This window comes from Epinephelus moara, chromosome 6 (assembly GCF_006386435.1).
Source record: "Epinephelus moara isolate mb chromosome 6, YSFRI_EMoa_1.0, whole genome shotgun sequence".
In the NCBI taxonomy this organism is placed as follows: domain Eukaryota; kingdom Metazoa; phylum Chordata; class Actinopteri; order Perciformes; family Serranidae; genus Epinephelus; species Epinephelus moara.
In genome coordinates this window covers 18,763,586-18,777,135 of record NC_065511.1, presented here as the reverse complement: position 1 = coordinate 18,777,135, position 13,550 = coordinate 18,763,586, and the positions used below count along the sequence as shown (strand labels likewise).

At 41.9% G+C, this 13,550-nt stretch overlaps 1 protein-coding gene across 1 annotated transcript in view; it reads left to right on the top strand.

Moving 5' to 3' along the window:
- The first annotated feature begins 9,896 nt into the window (after positions 1 to 9,896).
- Positions 9,897 to 13,550, top strand: part of LOC126391707 (fucolectin-like) — an 8,418-nt gene continuing 4,764 nt past the window's right edge. The window contains exon 1 of the mRNA XM_050046611.1: positions 9,897 to 9,961. Within this exon, the coding sequence (XP_049902568.1) occupies positions 9,897 to 9,961 (65 nt within the window). The remainder of the gene's footprint in view (positions 9,962 to 13,550) is intronic.

Genomic DNA, 13,550 nt, shown 5'->3' with positions numbered 1-13,550 from the left:
ATGGGTGGATGGAGGGACTGATGGATGGGGATAAAAAAGGATAAGGAAGTGGAATGAGATGATTTAAAATCAATCTTTAGCTCGCTGCGTAACAGTTTTTTCCCCTTTCATTTTGGAATTGTGACAGTTGTGATAATGTAAGGATGGGCGGGTCGATGGATGGGTGTAAGGATGGCGAAAGGACAGACTGTGAGAGGAATGATCTGTTGTCATCCATCTGTACAGCTTCTACAAAATGTGACTTTTTATCCGTAGCTTAAAAATTGAAATGCATAACCGCAGAAAAAACTGGATACATGCAAATTGAAGAGGACGAAAATATTTAGTCTAGTTTTTCAAGAATACAGAGAGAGAAAATGTACATCTTTGCTGAGGTATGGTTGAAACTGACCCAGGGCATATGGGAAATGAAACCTTGGAATTATTTTTGTATGTACAGTATGCGTCTATATATGTAAGTATTTCCATTTTCTGTCAATCTCTGACAAGTCCTCTGTCTCCTTTTATATATCTGTCAACTACAACAGCACACATTACCCTCCCTCATTAGACACAACGTGAGAGTCCTTCAGCTGCAGCAGAGGGCTTGATCTTACAAGGGGGCCATGACACAGAGAGAGCAGAAAGAGAGAGAAAGAGACAGTGGAAGGAGAAGAAAAGGGGAACATAAGGAGGAGTGAGCATGAGTGAAAAGGAGAGATGGGGAGACAGAGGAAGGAGGGGTAAAGGGAAGAGAGAGAGAGCGAGATGGAAGCAGGATTGAGAGCCAGGTGACAGCCACACAGAAGCAGTCGGGTGGAAAGAGCCAAACGCTGGAGCCAATTAATTCCCTCCACATGTTTTGAGACAAAAGCCTGTGCACTTGACCCTCCTATGAGCTGAGAGAAGAGAGGGATGGGTGTAGGCAATGGGAGGAGGAGGAGGAGGAGGAGGAGGGGGGGGGTGAAAAATTGAAGAAGGAGTAAGAGGATCAAGGGGGCTAGAAGAGAACGATGGAAGGGGGAGACAAATAAATGAAGGGGGTAGTAAAAAAGAGGCAGTGTGGTGAAGGGGGGGTGAAAGAAGGTGAGGAAGAGGGGGAGAAAATAGAAAATATGAGCAAGGAGGAAGAGATACACAGACAGGAAAGAAGGAATGGAGTGAGACAGAGAGTGGGGGAGAGAAGGACAGCAATAAATGAGGAAATCAGGTGCAACTTGTGACAGGAGTTAGGGAAGGTCTCTGTACAAAGGGGTTTTTTGCACTCCCTTTTTTATTTTGCTGTAAGATGTGTAAGCTTGGTTTGGCATTTGGCACACTTATAGTTCCTCTCGTGTCTCTCAATGGGATGTCTTATTAAGACAAGATACTTGCAAAACAACTGCACGTGGCACTGTGGTTCTGAAAAGTTGAAAAAGTCATAATTTTTGATTTATTTTAATACCAAGTAAAACCTTGGAGTTTGATCATGATGTTATTTTCTGGCTGTTCGAAAGTGGGCAGCCTTCCCCAAGAGGCACCTGCACTTCCAAAACTCAGCTAGCCGTCGGACAGAGGGTGTGGACTCCTCAGGTTGTTTTAAAGAGAGTAAATATACTACTCCCAAATTACTTGTTTTTAATGTACTGAAACTGACTGGCAATGTGCTGTAGTTTATACTGCACTGTTTGTAAAAGGGGATGGAGGCCAGGCTAATTAAAAGGAAAGCTATTATTGGCGTGACCATGTTGCTACAGGTATAGTGAGAGGATGACATTTGAACCAAGACATGACACAGCAGTTTAAACACTTTTCTGAAACACAATCTTGCAACTCTTCAAAAGCTATTGGGGCAGCAAATATTTGCTCTTTGGTCTTGATGCAACAAAAAACACACCAGGTATTTCACATGAAATGCAGAGGCGGATGCTACTTTTTTGAAAAGCAGGACATCTCCTAGTGCTATTTACAATTAGTCTGTCATGTTCAGGCAAAGAACAATATCAGTTAACCTCCTGAGCTGCGTGTGGAGGGTTGACAATTTTGAGCCATGAAAATACACACTAATGCCCTGATCACACAGAAAGCATTTTATCAACTGGAGGCGCTTTTTTGTAATTGTTTTTATTGCTCATGGTTGTGACGTTTCTGCACTCTAGGCACCTGGCGTTTTTGCCGGAGTGCACTGAACTCTTCAAGTTGAAAAAACTTCAACTCAGAGCGAAAAAATGCCAAACGACATCTCTTTTTTGTCACCTTTTTTTTTTTCTATTGTCCAATCGGATGATTCGAGAGGTAGGCTTTCTGTGGTGGTCATGACAACAAGTTTACAGTTGGTTAACAACCAAGGAGAAGCTGGTGGCTATACAGCCTGATGGTAGACAGCAGGTTGTCGAATTGCATCCAAGTCTTTCTAAAATATGGCTGGAAATGGCCATCATTGAGGAGAAGCTCTTGGACCAACTGGTGGCACTCCCCTTGATCCACCCTCTTTTATAGGGTCTCATGTACCTACACAGATCTCTGTGTCCCTGTGCCCAACAAACTATTTACTGACAGCCCCTCACCCTCAACCAGAGGTTGAGCAAGTACCCTCTGCCTTTCCATTTTAATAAGTAGATATTAATTACTGGGGGTAAAAAAATGATATGATTGATTACACAGAAAGGTAAGTGTAAGGACGTGATGGGGTGGTTGCCTGGCAACAATAAAAAGGACAGCAAGTGTACTTTTTACTGGTGGCATTCACTTTAAAGAAAAGGCTTTCTTTGTGATCGGGGCCTAAGCACTGTGCTTACTTAGCATTGAGGCACAATTATATCTGAGCTATAGTTTGGTACACATATTAATCCACTATGCTACATCATCATTATTGAATGAAGCTATCTTACCAATACAATGTTAGCTTTAAATCAGAGTTCAGACCAAGATTCTTAAAGAGACAGGCTGAAGCTGACAACTACTTGCAAGGTACCAGGCTGCAACATTCTGAAACCCTAAAGTGCAACACAGACCGCCGCCGGCGCGGCGCTGTGGCCGTCAAGTGCCGCCCCCCAACACACATTGGCAGCGGCGCGCAGCGGCACCGTTGACGTGTATTTCCCACCCCAGCCTGCTAGGTGGCTGTACCCACACTAGTTGCCAACGGTTGCCAACTGCCAGTAACGGAAGAAGAAGAGGAAAAACTTTGAGGCAACAACAACTTGGATTAACGGGTGAGTTTCTTATCAAAATCGTCTTATTAAAAATTTGAAACAACCGGAGTTGATACTACGGCGGCCAAGACGTACATAGAAGGCTTTTCTCGCAGCGTTGGCATGAGCGCCGGCCGCGCTGGAAATAGAACAGCAGGCTGAAGCTTCCGTTACTAGCAATTGGCAACCGTTGGCAACTAGTGTAGGTACAGCCACCTAGAGGGCTGGGGTGGGAAATACACGTCAACGGTGCCGCTGCACGCCGCTGCCGGTGTGTGTTGGGGGGCGGCACTTGACGGCCACAGCGCTGTGCCAGCGGCGGTGTGTGTTGCACTTAACAGTTTACACCATGCGAATGGACAAGATGCTGTACCACCTCCATAGCAACAACTCTCTGTACTTCCGTTCTAACTTCAAGCTTTTCAGGCTTATTTTGTAGCTGTATATAATGCGTAGCTTCTTAAAATATGAATGAGGATAATGATAGTGAGATACTTGCTAGAGCTGCATTTCTAGTAGGAATGAAATGGTGAAAACAAATAAAGCAAGTCCAGATGGACCATATTCATGGTAAATATGCCACAATAATTTTAATATCCAGTGCCGATTTATCAGTCAATGAGTGTGTGTGTGTGTGTGTGTGTGTGTGTGCGTGCGTGCGTGCGTGCGTGCGTGCGTGCGTGTGTGTGTGACATGCACACATCCAGGGAGCAGCAGCAGCCACCCACTGTCCAACACCAACACATGGTGAGGATGTAGACCTACATATAGTACATATAGTACCTAGTCAAGGCTAACTAGTACAACAGTCTCAAAATGTTTGTCCAAACCCTCCAGAAAGACACCTAGAGATGTTTTCTGATCTCACACGCCTATCTGCAGTACAATGTCATTTGTCTACAAATTACCTTTGGAACAATAAATAAATGCATTTCATGATGTGTGTTAAGGTGTGATTATGCACAAACAGACTTGATTAGAGAAAGAGCATTTTCAGGGGTGGTAGATAAGACTTCATCAACTACATACAACTACATACTTTTCCCCCACATTTCCTACCCAGTCCTCAGTGGAACAAGCTGTGTACTCATGGTCAGATAACACTGGGTAGTTCACACCTCACTGGCCTATTAAGATGAGTAAAATCAGCTGATCCTGAGTTGTGATCACACTGGTAAGCTGTGTTTTGGGAGTAATAGGACCTCCCACGGTACCCATAGCACAATAGTACATTGATTTGGTTTAGTTACAAGTTGAATTTGTCTCAACTGGAGTCAGATTGGTGCTAATTGTAACCTGGCAACAGCTCAGGCATCCTGACCAGGTGTAGAGAAGTGCGAGGATAAGGATTAATTTGCTTCATTAAAAATGCAGGAAGCTGTCTTTTTTAGCATAGAATATTATCTGCTAGACTTAATCAGAGACGTGTAATATTATTGTCCTGTATCAAAACAGAGGAATTTAGGCTTCTGATTTAGATCACTGATTGCTGCCAGCAGGCTTGTGTGTGTGTGTGGAACAGCAGAGAGAGGGAGACAGAGGATGGGGAGGAACAGCTGGGAAACGAGAAACGATAACCTGATAGTATAAATCTCATCTTTGTCACAGATCATGTTGCTTCATTCTGTCAATTCATAACCTCAGAATGACACATCAGTGTAAATCCATGATACAGTGCAGAACAGTAAGAGTAGAGTTTTGTTGGCTTTCATGAATACATACCAAGGGAATTAAAAAAAGTCAGTAAAAATCTTGAGTCTTCAGAGTACCTGAGGTTATGCTGTGGAAACTTGGCACAAAAATACTCAAGATGCACAGTTCAGTTTACCTCAATTCCCCTCTACCGTCCTCTCTTGTCCATTCATTTTGTCGTGGCTCCGATGCCACCAATGGGAACAGACAGCCCCTGCCACACAGATACTAGAGAAGTCGCTGCCATTCAGTTCAGACTTTATTCAGAGTTTCTTGTGTGCAATAGCGTCAGCTGAAACAGCAGGCAAAAGTGGTAGTCAGTGATATATTAACAGGCACTGCGGCATTCTGCCACGTTTTCAAGGCAGCATCACTTTTACAGCACTCTTAGAGTGGAGGGAGGAGCAACTACGCTTCAGGATTGGGAACGCTCTCTTACCGTTTTCTGCTGTTGCATCCGGAACGCATTAAGAAACATCAGATATGAGAAAATTCTTCTCACCCGAAGGTAGATACACAGTCTTTTTTACGTTTCATTTTTAAAAGTTCTTTTAAAGGAATTACAGGAAAGCTGGAGGAGCAACCTTGTACTTAAAATAGCACTAATGCTACAGTCAGCAGAGTCACCAGGCTTTGCTGCTTGTGGATATGAGGAATCAGAGAGCATTGTGGTTCGGATCTGTGGAAAGGAGAAATGAAAGACAAGCAACTTGAAAATTATTATCCAAGAAAAAAAAAAACGGGACAAATGATGTTCGTGGACCTGATGGCAAAGGACAAAAGGACGACTACAGTTTTTTCTTTTTTAAATCGCAATCCTTTCCTTGTATTTATAGCACAAAAAGCCAGAGGAGAGGAAAGAGACACGCTATCAAAAATGATTGGAAGAGAAAATCCTATCATTTGATTGTCTGATAGACTGCCTCCCCCCCAACCTCCACGTGCTCAACACCCCATGTTAGGAACATCTCTCTGGGACAATAGACTGAAACAAGTACTCAAGCCGGGGAGGCAATCTGGTGCTAGAGATGTCATTAGATGGGACCTAAGAGCAAGCGATTGAGCAGAGAGTGCTTCCCTGGAGAGCTGGTGTAGAGTCTGTTCTTTCACTGAGATTCCCTCTTAACACCCCTCTTTATTCTTTTTTTTATTCCTTGCTCGCTCATGTCAAATACATGATGTCTTCACAAATATTAACAAATACATTTTAGCAGTCCAGTGTGTAGGATTTCGGGGCATCTATTGGCAGAAATGGTATATTCATAGTTATGTTTTCATTTGTTTATCTTCATCAAAAAAAAAAGAGTCGTGTTTTTTGTTTTTTTTAAATCTTAGAATGAGCTGTTTACAGAGATGGGACCAAGTCACACATGTGCAAGTCTCAAGTAAGTCTCAAGTCTTAACCTTCAAGTCTCAAGTAAGTCCCAATTCATTTTTTCTTGGGCAAGTCAAGTCAAGTCACAGGTTATGTCAAGTCAAGTCCAAGTCAAGTCACCTTATTATTGTAATTTTACCTGCAGAATCTGATTTTAATAAAGTGAAAAGACAAGATATAAGTAACTGTCAGTAAACATTGACTTCATCGCTGCAATGTTTACTTTGCAGGGACGACCCCCATGCGTGCGCGCGCACACACACACACACACACACACACACACACACACACACACACACACTAACCAAGGCAGCGGCCAAAATCACCCATTTAGCTCATTTAACCCTGTGTTGCTCGTTCATAAAACGTACAGCCGGTCTTGTGATGAACCGGTCGGAATGTTCGCTCACGTTTTCTGGGGTTAATGTTAGCAAATAAATTAAAAAACAAGTTCCACCAAACCGACACACCCCCCCACCCCACCCCCCCCCCGTATCGTATCAAGCTAACGTTAGCTAACTACCGACTAACCAGATAATATTAGCTAATTGACAAGCACTTACTGGGCAGAATGGCTCTTCAAATGACGAACAAAGTTTGAAGTTGTCGCCTGGCTGTCCGAGATGTTTATGCCGCATGTCTTGCACTGTGCTGTTCGTCTTTTGCCGTAATAATGGTAATTCCGAAAGCCGAAGACGATGACTCTCGGTACCCCTCCCGCTGACATGTTGATGCCTATCTGATATAAGAGGGCCTGTTTCTCCAATAAACATGTAAGGTACGTAGAAAGGGCATGACTGATTGACAGGGTAGTGATCCAATCATGACAACGCCATTCTCAGCCTGCACTCCTACCGGGTAATCAACATTATTTTTTAAATTAATTTATTGATTTTATATTCTAACCGAAAACATGATGTGAATAACACTCAAGTCATTCAAGTCCTCGTGTCTCAAGTCAAGTCCCAAGTCTTTAACTTCCAAGTCCAAGTCAAGTCTCAAGTCTTTTATTTTTTGTCAAGTCACAAGTCATCAAAACAGCGACTCGAGTCGACTCGAGTCCAAGTCACAATGACTCGAGTCCCCATCTCTGGCTGTTTATATCTACATACGGAGCAGGTCCTCCTCTACAGAGTTCTCCATGTTGTTTCTATGGTAGCCCAGAACAACCAAACCAAACTCTGGCTCTAGATAGGTGTTTTCGCTTAGGCCAACGTAGTTCTCCTACACGTTTTGTGCACAAGAGAAGTTTCAGTTCTCCAACCTCACTGCTAGATGCCACAATATCATTCATGATGGACCTTTAATTGACACTGCAAAACTACCTTTTCTAAACTGAGGCTCTTTTGCTGGGGAGAAGATTATGTTGATTGCACTCCTGTAAGATTAAAAGTGCTAAATTATCAAATGTGTGGAATAAACACTTGCAGTATATAACGATGGGACACCATACATGCTTATGCTATAGCATACTGTATGTAGTCATTTTTTTTATCATTATATGTCATTGAATGCGACTATGACTGTCTAACTGTTCCGAATAGAGTAAAATACCGACTAATCCAAAATAAGACTTTGATCTTTTGGTTGACAAATAATACAGTGTGATGAGTTTGAAAATAAAAAATATTGTTGTTGTTCTGCAACAGAGCAGTACTTTGTTGCTCAGGAGTACTTGATCCTTGCTTATAGATGGTATTTACCCCGAAGTGTAACTACACGAGAATTTTCCATTGGNCATAGGACCCTTTTTTTTTTTTAAAGGGTCCTATGTTCCCCGATCGGGGAACATAGAACCCGGGGAATATAGGGATGACCCCCATGCTTATGCTATAGCATACTGTATGTAGTCATTTTTTTCTATCATTATATGTCATTGAATGCGACCATGACTGTCTAACTGTTCTGAATAGAGTAAAATACAGACTAATCCAAAATAATACTTTAATCTTTTGGTTGACAAATAATACAGTGTGATGAGTTTGAAAATAAAAAATATTTCTGAGGGTTCTGCAACAGAGCAGTACTTCGTTGCTCAGGAGTACTTGATCCTTGTTTATAGATGGTATTTACCCCGAAGTGTAACTACACGAGAATTTTCCATTGGACCCTTACATTTCGTGCCAGCACAAAGCCAAGTGAATGCTTACACAGCAGCAAAGCCGGACACGATAGGCAAGGTTTATTTTGGCACTTGCTCCTGTTTTGCTTCTAAGGTACCTGCGTGCCACAAGATACTCCCAATTTCTCAGAAACAGCACCTTGTTGTGTGCCAATTTGAAGGTTGCATGATATGCTCGGCCTCTGAATTACTTTTTTCCATGAAACAGCCATTACAAAACCAACAGTTGTACAAGAAAGAGAAAAAAAAGATCCTTACATATTCAGAAATGAATTACTGTGACATTTTGAATCTACTAAGAATTTAATGTTTGTTTGTTTTTTATATACTTTTTGTGTGCAGGAATTTGGCCAACTCAGTCACACACTGGCCGAAGCTAAAGTCTGGAGAAACCGTGAGCAGGACTGAAATAAATGGAGTGCAGTCTTGGAGCACAGAATCCAGTTGTCTTCATACCGAGGATGCAGGGTTAATCCTGATTTCTGCAAATTTACACACCATCTTATTGCAAGACATCTTGTTATCATCATATTAACTGCTACCATATGAACCATCAAACTGTCTCTATCTTGTTAACTACACAGTTAAAAATCAAGACTTTTTTTCATACAGCCCTATAAAGCATTTTGTATCTTTTCCTAACAAACCTGTCACATCAAATAAAATTACTGCATTCTACTTTAGTGATCATACTTATCCCTAACTGAAGTTTAATTTACATGTCCAAATACATACATTGCCATCAATATCCAATGTCACATAATAATTCCTGTTTAATATTGTCTCCAAATGATCAAGGACCTTTTGACCAGGGACCAGATGGTGCGTACATTAACCATATCACACACCGTTTTATGACTGTCCCCTCTTGTAACAAGAGGTTAAGTACTTAGAGAGAGTAGTCACTCTGGAGTGTGTCCCTTATGGCAGACTGTCAGGCAGTCTGTGGCCGGAATAATGTCCGGCTGATTTGACTGCTCTCTAACAAGGTACTATGTCAATGTGTCACCAGGAAATTGAGGTCCTTATTATTACAGTATGTAGCTGGGCAAACACTTAGAAAATGAACAGGAATCACATTTGATACACTGTCAGGCAAACATGACATTAGAAACTCAACACACAACAAGACAAATTTACACAGACTAATGCCAGCTTGAAAACACACACACATGCACATGCACACACATATGGGTACATACATTCAAACACACATGAACACACACACAAAATCAGACATCAGATGTAGGGTAGGCAGGTCAGGTCAGCAGGCCATGGCATCATTAGGAAAGCAGGCCTGACCCACTTTGAATTTTCTTTATAGTGAGCATGTGGCTTGTCACATGCACACACCCCAACACACACACACACACACACACACACACACCCACACACACACACACACACACACACACATACACACACAGACTGACAATACAAAATGTAATGCAGAGGTATAATCTGAAAACATGGAAGAAGTTAAGAAAGCGTACAGAGGAGAAGGACTGAATAGGGATGGAATGAGAGGTGGGAGGTAAGAGTGTGTAGAGACAGAATGGACAAGAAGGATGTCGAGGTGACAGGACAGGCAGCAGCTGGCAAAAGAACAAGGAAGTTGGGGTAAGTATGCAGATTAGTAGCTTAATTGAAAGGCAAAAGGAAAACATGAATTAAATGTAAACAGACAGAGGAAAAGAGAGGAACATGGACACAGTGGACCTTGAGAGAGTGAAAGCAAGGGAGGTCGTGCAGAGAGGCAGATGTACAGAGAGAGAAGGCAGACATGTTGTAAAGGAAGAAGAGAGAACAGGAGGGCTGAATGTTAGAAGAGTGAAAGAGGGTAGGAAGGGGAAGCAGACCGGATGTGGAATAGGGCCAAAAAGAGCAGAGCCATTGATAGGCCCATACAGTTGCTATGGCAATTTTGGGGACTTTTTTTTCAATCCCTTGTCATTTTTGCATAACAAATATGAAAACAGTACAGCTATTTGTATCGCATAAGCAGAATTCTGAGGAAGAAGGAAAAGTTAAAGCTGTTCTTTTAATTTTCTTACTTAGTATTATTCTTGACTACTACCTCTAATGCCGGGTTCAGACTACATGATATGTTTGTCTGTTCTGACAGTCTCCATTTCAGATTAGGCAATTGTGGAGTCATAGAATCTTGCTCTGACTTGGCCGACAGACATGACAGACTACATGTTGGTCCAGGACCAATCATCACTGATCGTCTTTCATGACGTGTGATGTCATCAGATTATTCATCTAGTGTTTTATTTTTTTTATATTATTAATATTATTATTAGTAACAATAGTATCAGTATTAGCACTAGTACTGGTATTACTATAATTATTATTTCAGTTACTATGTCCATGTTCATGTCCCAGCCAAACTACAGTATTTTTGTGGTAAGGTAAAAAGTGCAACACGGGACCAACCATGCAAGTCACTGAATTCTCCACAACAAGTTCAGTTGCAAACGTTTCACAATAAAAGCCTTTTTTGAAAAAAAAAAAAAAAAAGGTATTCTCTCTCCTGGAACAATTAGGGGCTTTTAATTTCAATCAAATACGAGAAGAAGCGTTGAGCTTGAAAGGACAGCATGATGCAATAATTTGACAGGGCAAGTGAGAGCAGATTAGAAAAATAGAGAGGGAATGAGAAATAAAGGCCTTTGTTGAGAAATAAAGGCCCATATCTAATGTAATCTGTTTCAAATAAAACTGGTGCCCTCTGCAGTTGTGGGAAGTAAAGGCCCAGTCACTATTTGTGAATTTTTGGTTATGGCGATGACTCTACTATTTCACGCCATAGTTTTCCTCTGTCATGGTAGTCCCTCAAGGGAATTTTAGAAAGGCTGGGGTATCCATGGCAGCACTTTGCTCTGTGTTCCTTTTGGTCAAAGTGACAGCTGTGATGGAAAGAGTGTTGGAAAAAAAAAAAATCAAATATGGTGGGACGTCATCAGGTTTCCTGGATGTTGCATCTACTATGACACACTACATGGGAAAAAATATTAATAATCAATCAATCAATCAATATTAATTACTGTGCACGACACATCATTCCTGATTTGAGCCGACAGGCTGCTGGCAGGGTTGAGCTGTAATCGAGCTGTAGTCTGAACCTGGCATAACAGCTCCAAACTATGAACTAAAATCACTAAAATAATGAGGTCGTAGAGGCTGCATTTCAATTCTATCAGCAATCAAAAGCAGATGATTCTGCAAACCCCCAGATTATGTTAGTAACCTATTATTTTGAAAGGTTCATGGAAATGTGACAATCACAATATGTGATTTAATTTAGAGTTTGTATTCTTAAATGCTGTTTTGTATGTTCACATGAAATGTCTTGCCAACCGTGCAATGTTGCTAATGGGATTTCCCATTCTACTCAACTTTTATTTTTGCTCCTATTTTTCACAGGTTTCAGTTGAAGATCTAAGACTTTTTACATGCGCTCAACAGATATATTTCTTTAAAGAAAAATCTGCTCACAAATTTGTTGAAATCCATGGAAGTCAGCATTTCTCCTTTTCCAAGATAATCCATCCACATGACAGGTGTGGCATCAAGATACTGATTTAACAGCATGATTGCTACACTGGTGTGCCATGGGATGGTCACAGTTAATGGACACTACACTGGTGTGCCATGGGATGGTCACAGTTAATGGACACTCTAAGGCCTAGTCCACACGAGCACGGGTATTTTTAAAACCGAACTTTTTTGGCCTCCAGTTTTAAAAAAAATCTGCGTCCATACGAGCGGTGTAATAAAAATACCTCCGTCCACATGACACCGCAAATTCCACTATCAAGCAATGTAATACACATGCCAAAGCACTAGGTGGCGATATAACTCCTAACTGTAAGGCCACTGTAGCCAATCAGAAGGCAGTAAAACGTCATTACCGGACCCCCTCCCATCTGCCCCCCCGCACCCCATCAGCCTCCCTACCCACTGCATTACGCTTAAAAAATAAAGAATCTGAATTTAAACTCAATTTGTCTGACTTTCATTTATCTCTTTCATATCATTAATGCATAGATCTATGCTTTTGATGTGATATGCAGCCTGCCTGACAACATAGGCTACAGAGGCCCTGGACCTGCTGCGCTCAAAGGTGGAGCGGCGTTTTGATCAGGAGGGACTCCGCGTAGCTGCAGGGCGAGAGCAGGCAGTTCTTGAGGCAGCTCAGGGGAAACGCGTGGATGTGGGTTCCCCGGAACTGACCCCCTTTCCACGAGAGCGGCTAATAGAGCTTAGATCGGGCCCAAAAAAAAACAGCCCGACCCGGCCCGAGCTCGTGCACGTTATGTCCGGGACCGGCCCGGCCTGTCCAGTTAACTGTAATTATGGGCCCGAGCCCGATTTAAACCCGACATTTTTCAATAAGCTGGCTGTTATAATTAAGAGTATTAAACCACAATTCCTGTTATTTGAATGACAGAAATATAGGATCTTAATGAATGGCGCAACACGGAAGCATGATTATGTAATAAAACAGGTGCTTATTTTAGGATCCAGGTGGTGTAGGGCTGTGCGCGCACAATGTTCCAACAGGGAGGTGGTGTAGGGCTGTGCGCGCACAATGTTCCAACAGGGGACAGCCCTCCATTCCGAAACCCCCCGACTCTGAAATTGATTTTCAAGTCCATATCGAGATTTCTGCATCAAACACTGCCGCCCGCTCTCTGTCCGCACTCGCACAATTCTGAAATTCATTGTACTACAAGCACTTGAAATGAACGTTCAACTCATTGTTTTTTTATTGAAAATATTTCACTGTCTTCATTTATTATGTATAATTTCTCTAGCAGCAGCAAACACATTTAAAGGAGACGCTTGTCAAGTATTTTTATGCGCGCTGTCCGTGGTGCTGAAATCCTCCTTTCTGATTGCGTCCGTCTTGTTCATTCAAACTTTGTAAACACAGTTGGGATTTGTAGGGGATATATGTATGCTGCTCACTATAAAATGCGTTTACTATAAATAAATGTATCTCTTCTGTGCAGAGAGAGCTTAAAATCTTCATCAGGAGGTCAACATGAGAGAAGGTCCACTTTTGGAAATGCATGAAAGCCCTGAGTCAGGAGCGCAGACTTTTCTTTTTTTCATTCAAGGTTACAAATAATGCTGTTATGTTCCTTAAATGGCTTGATTTAGTTATCAAAGTTTCATTTTCTTAACAATAAAGATGCCG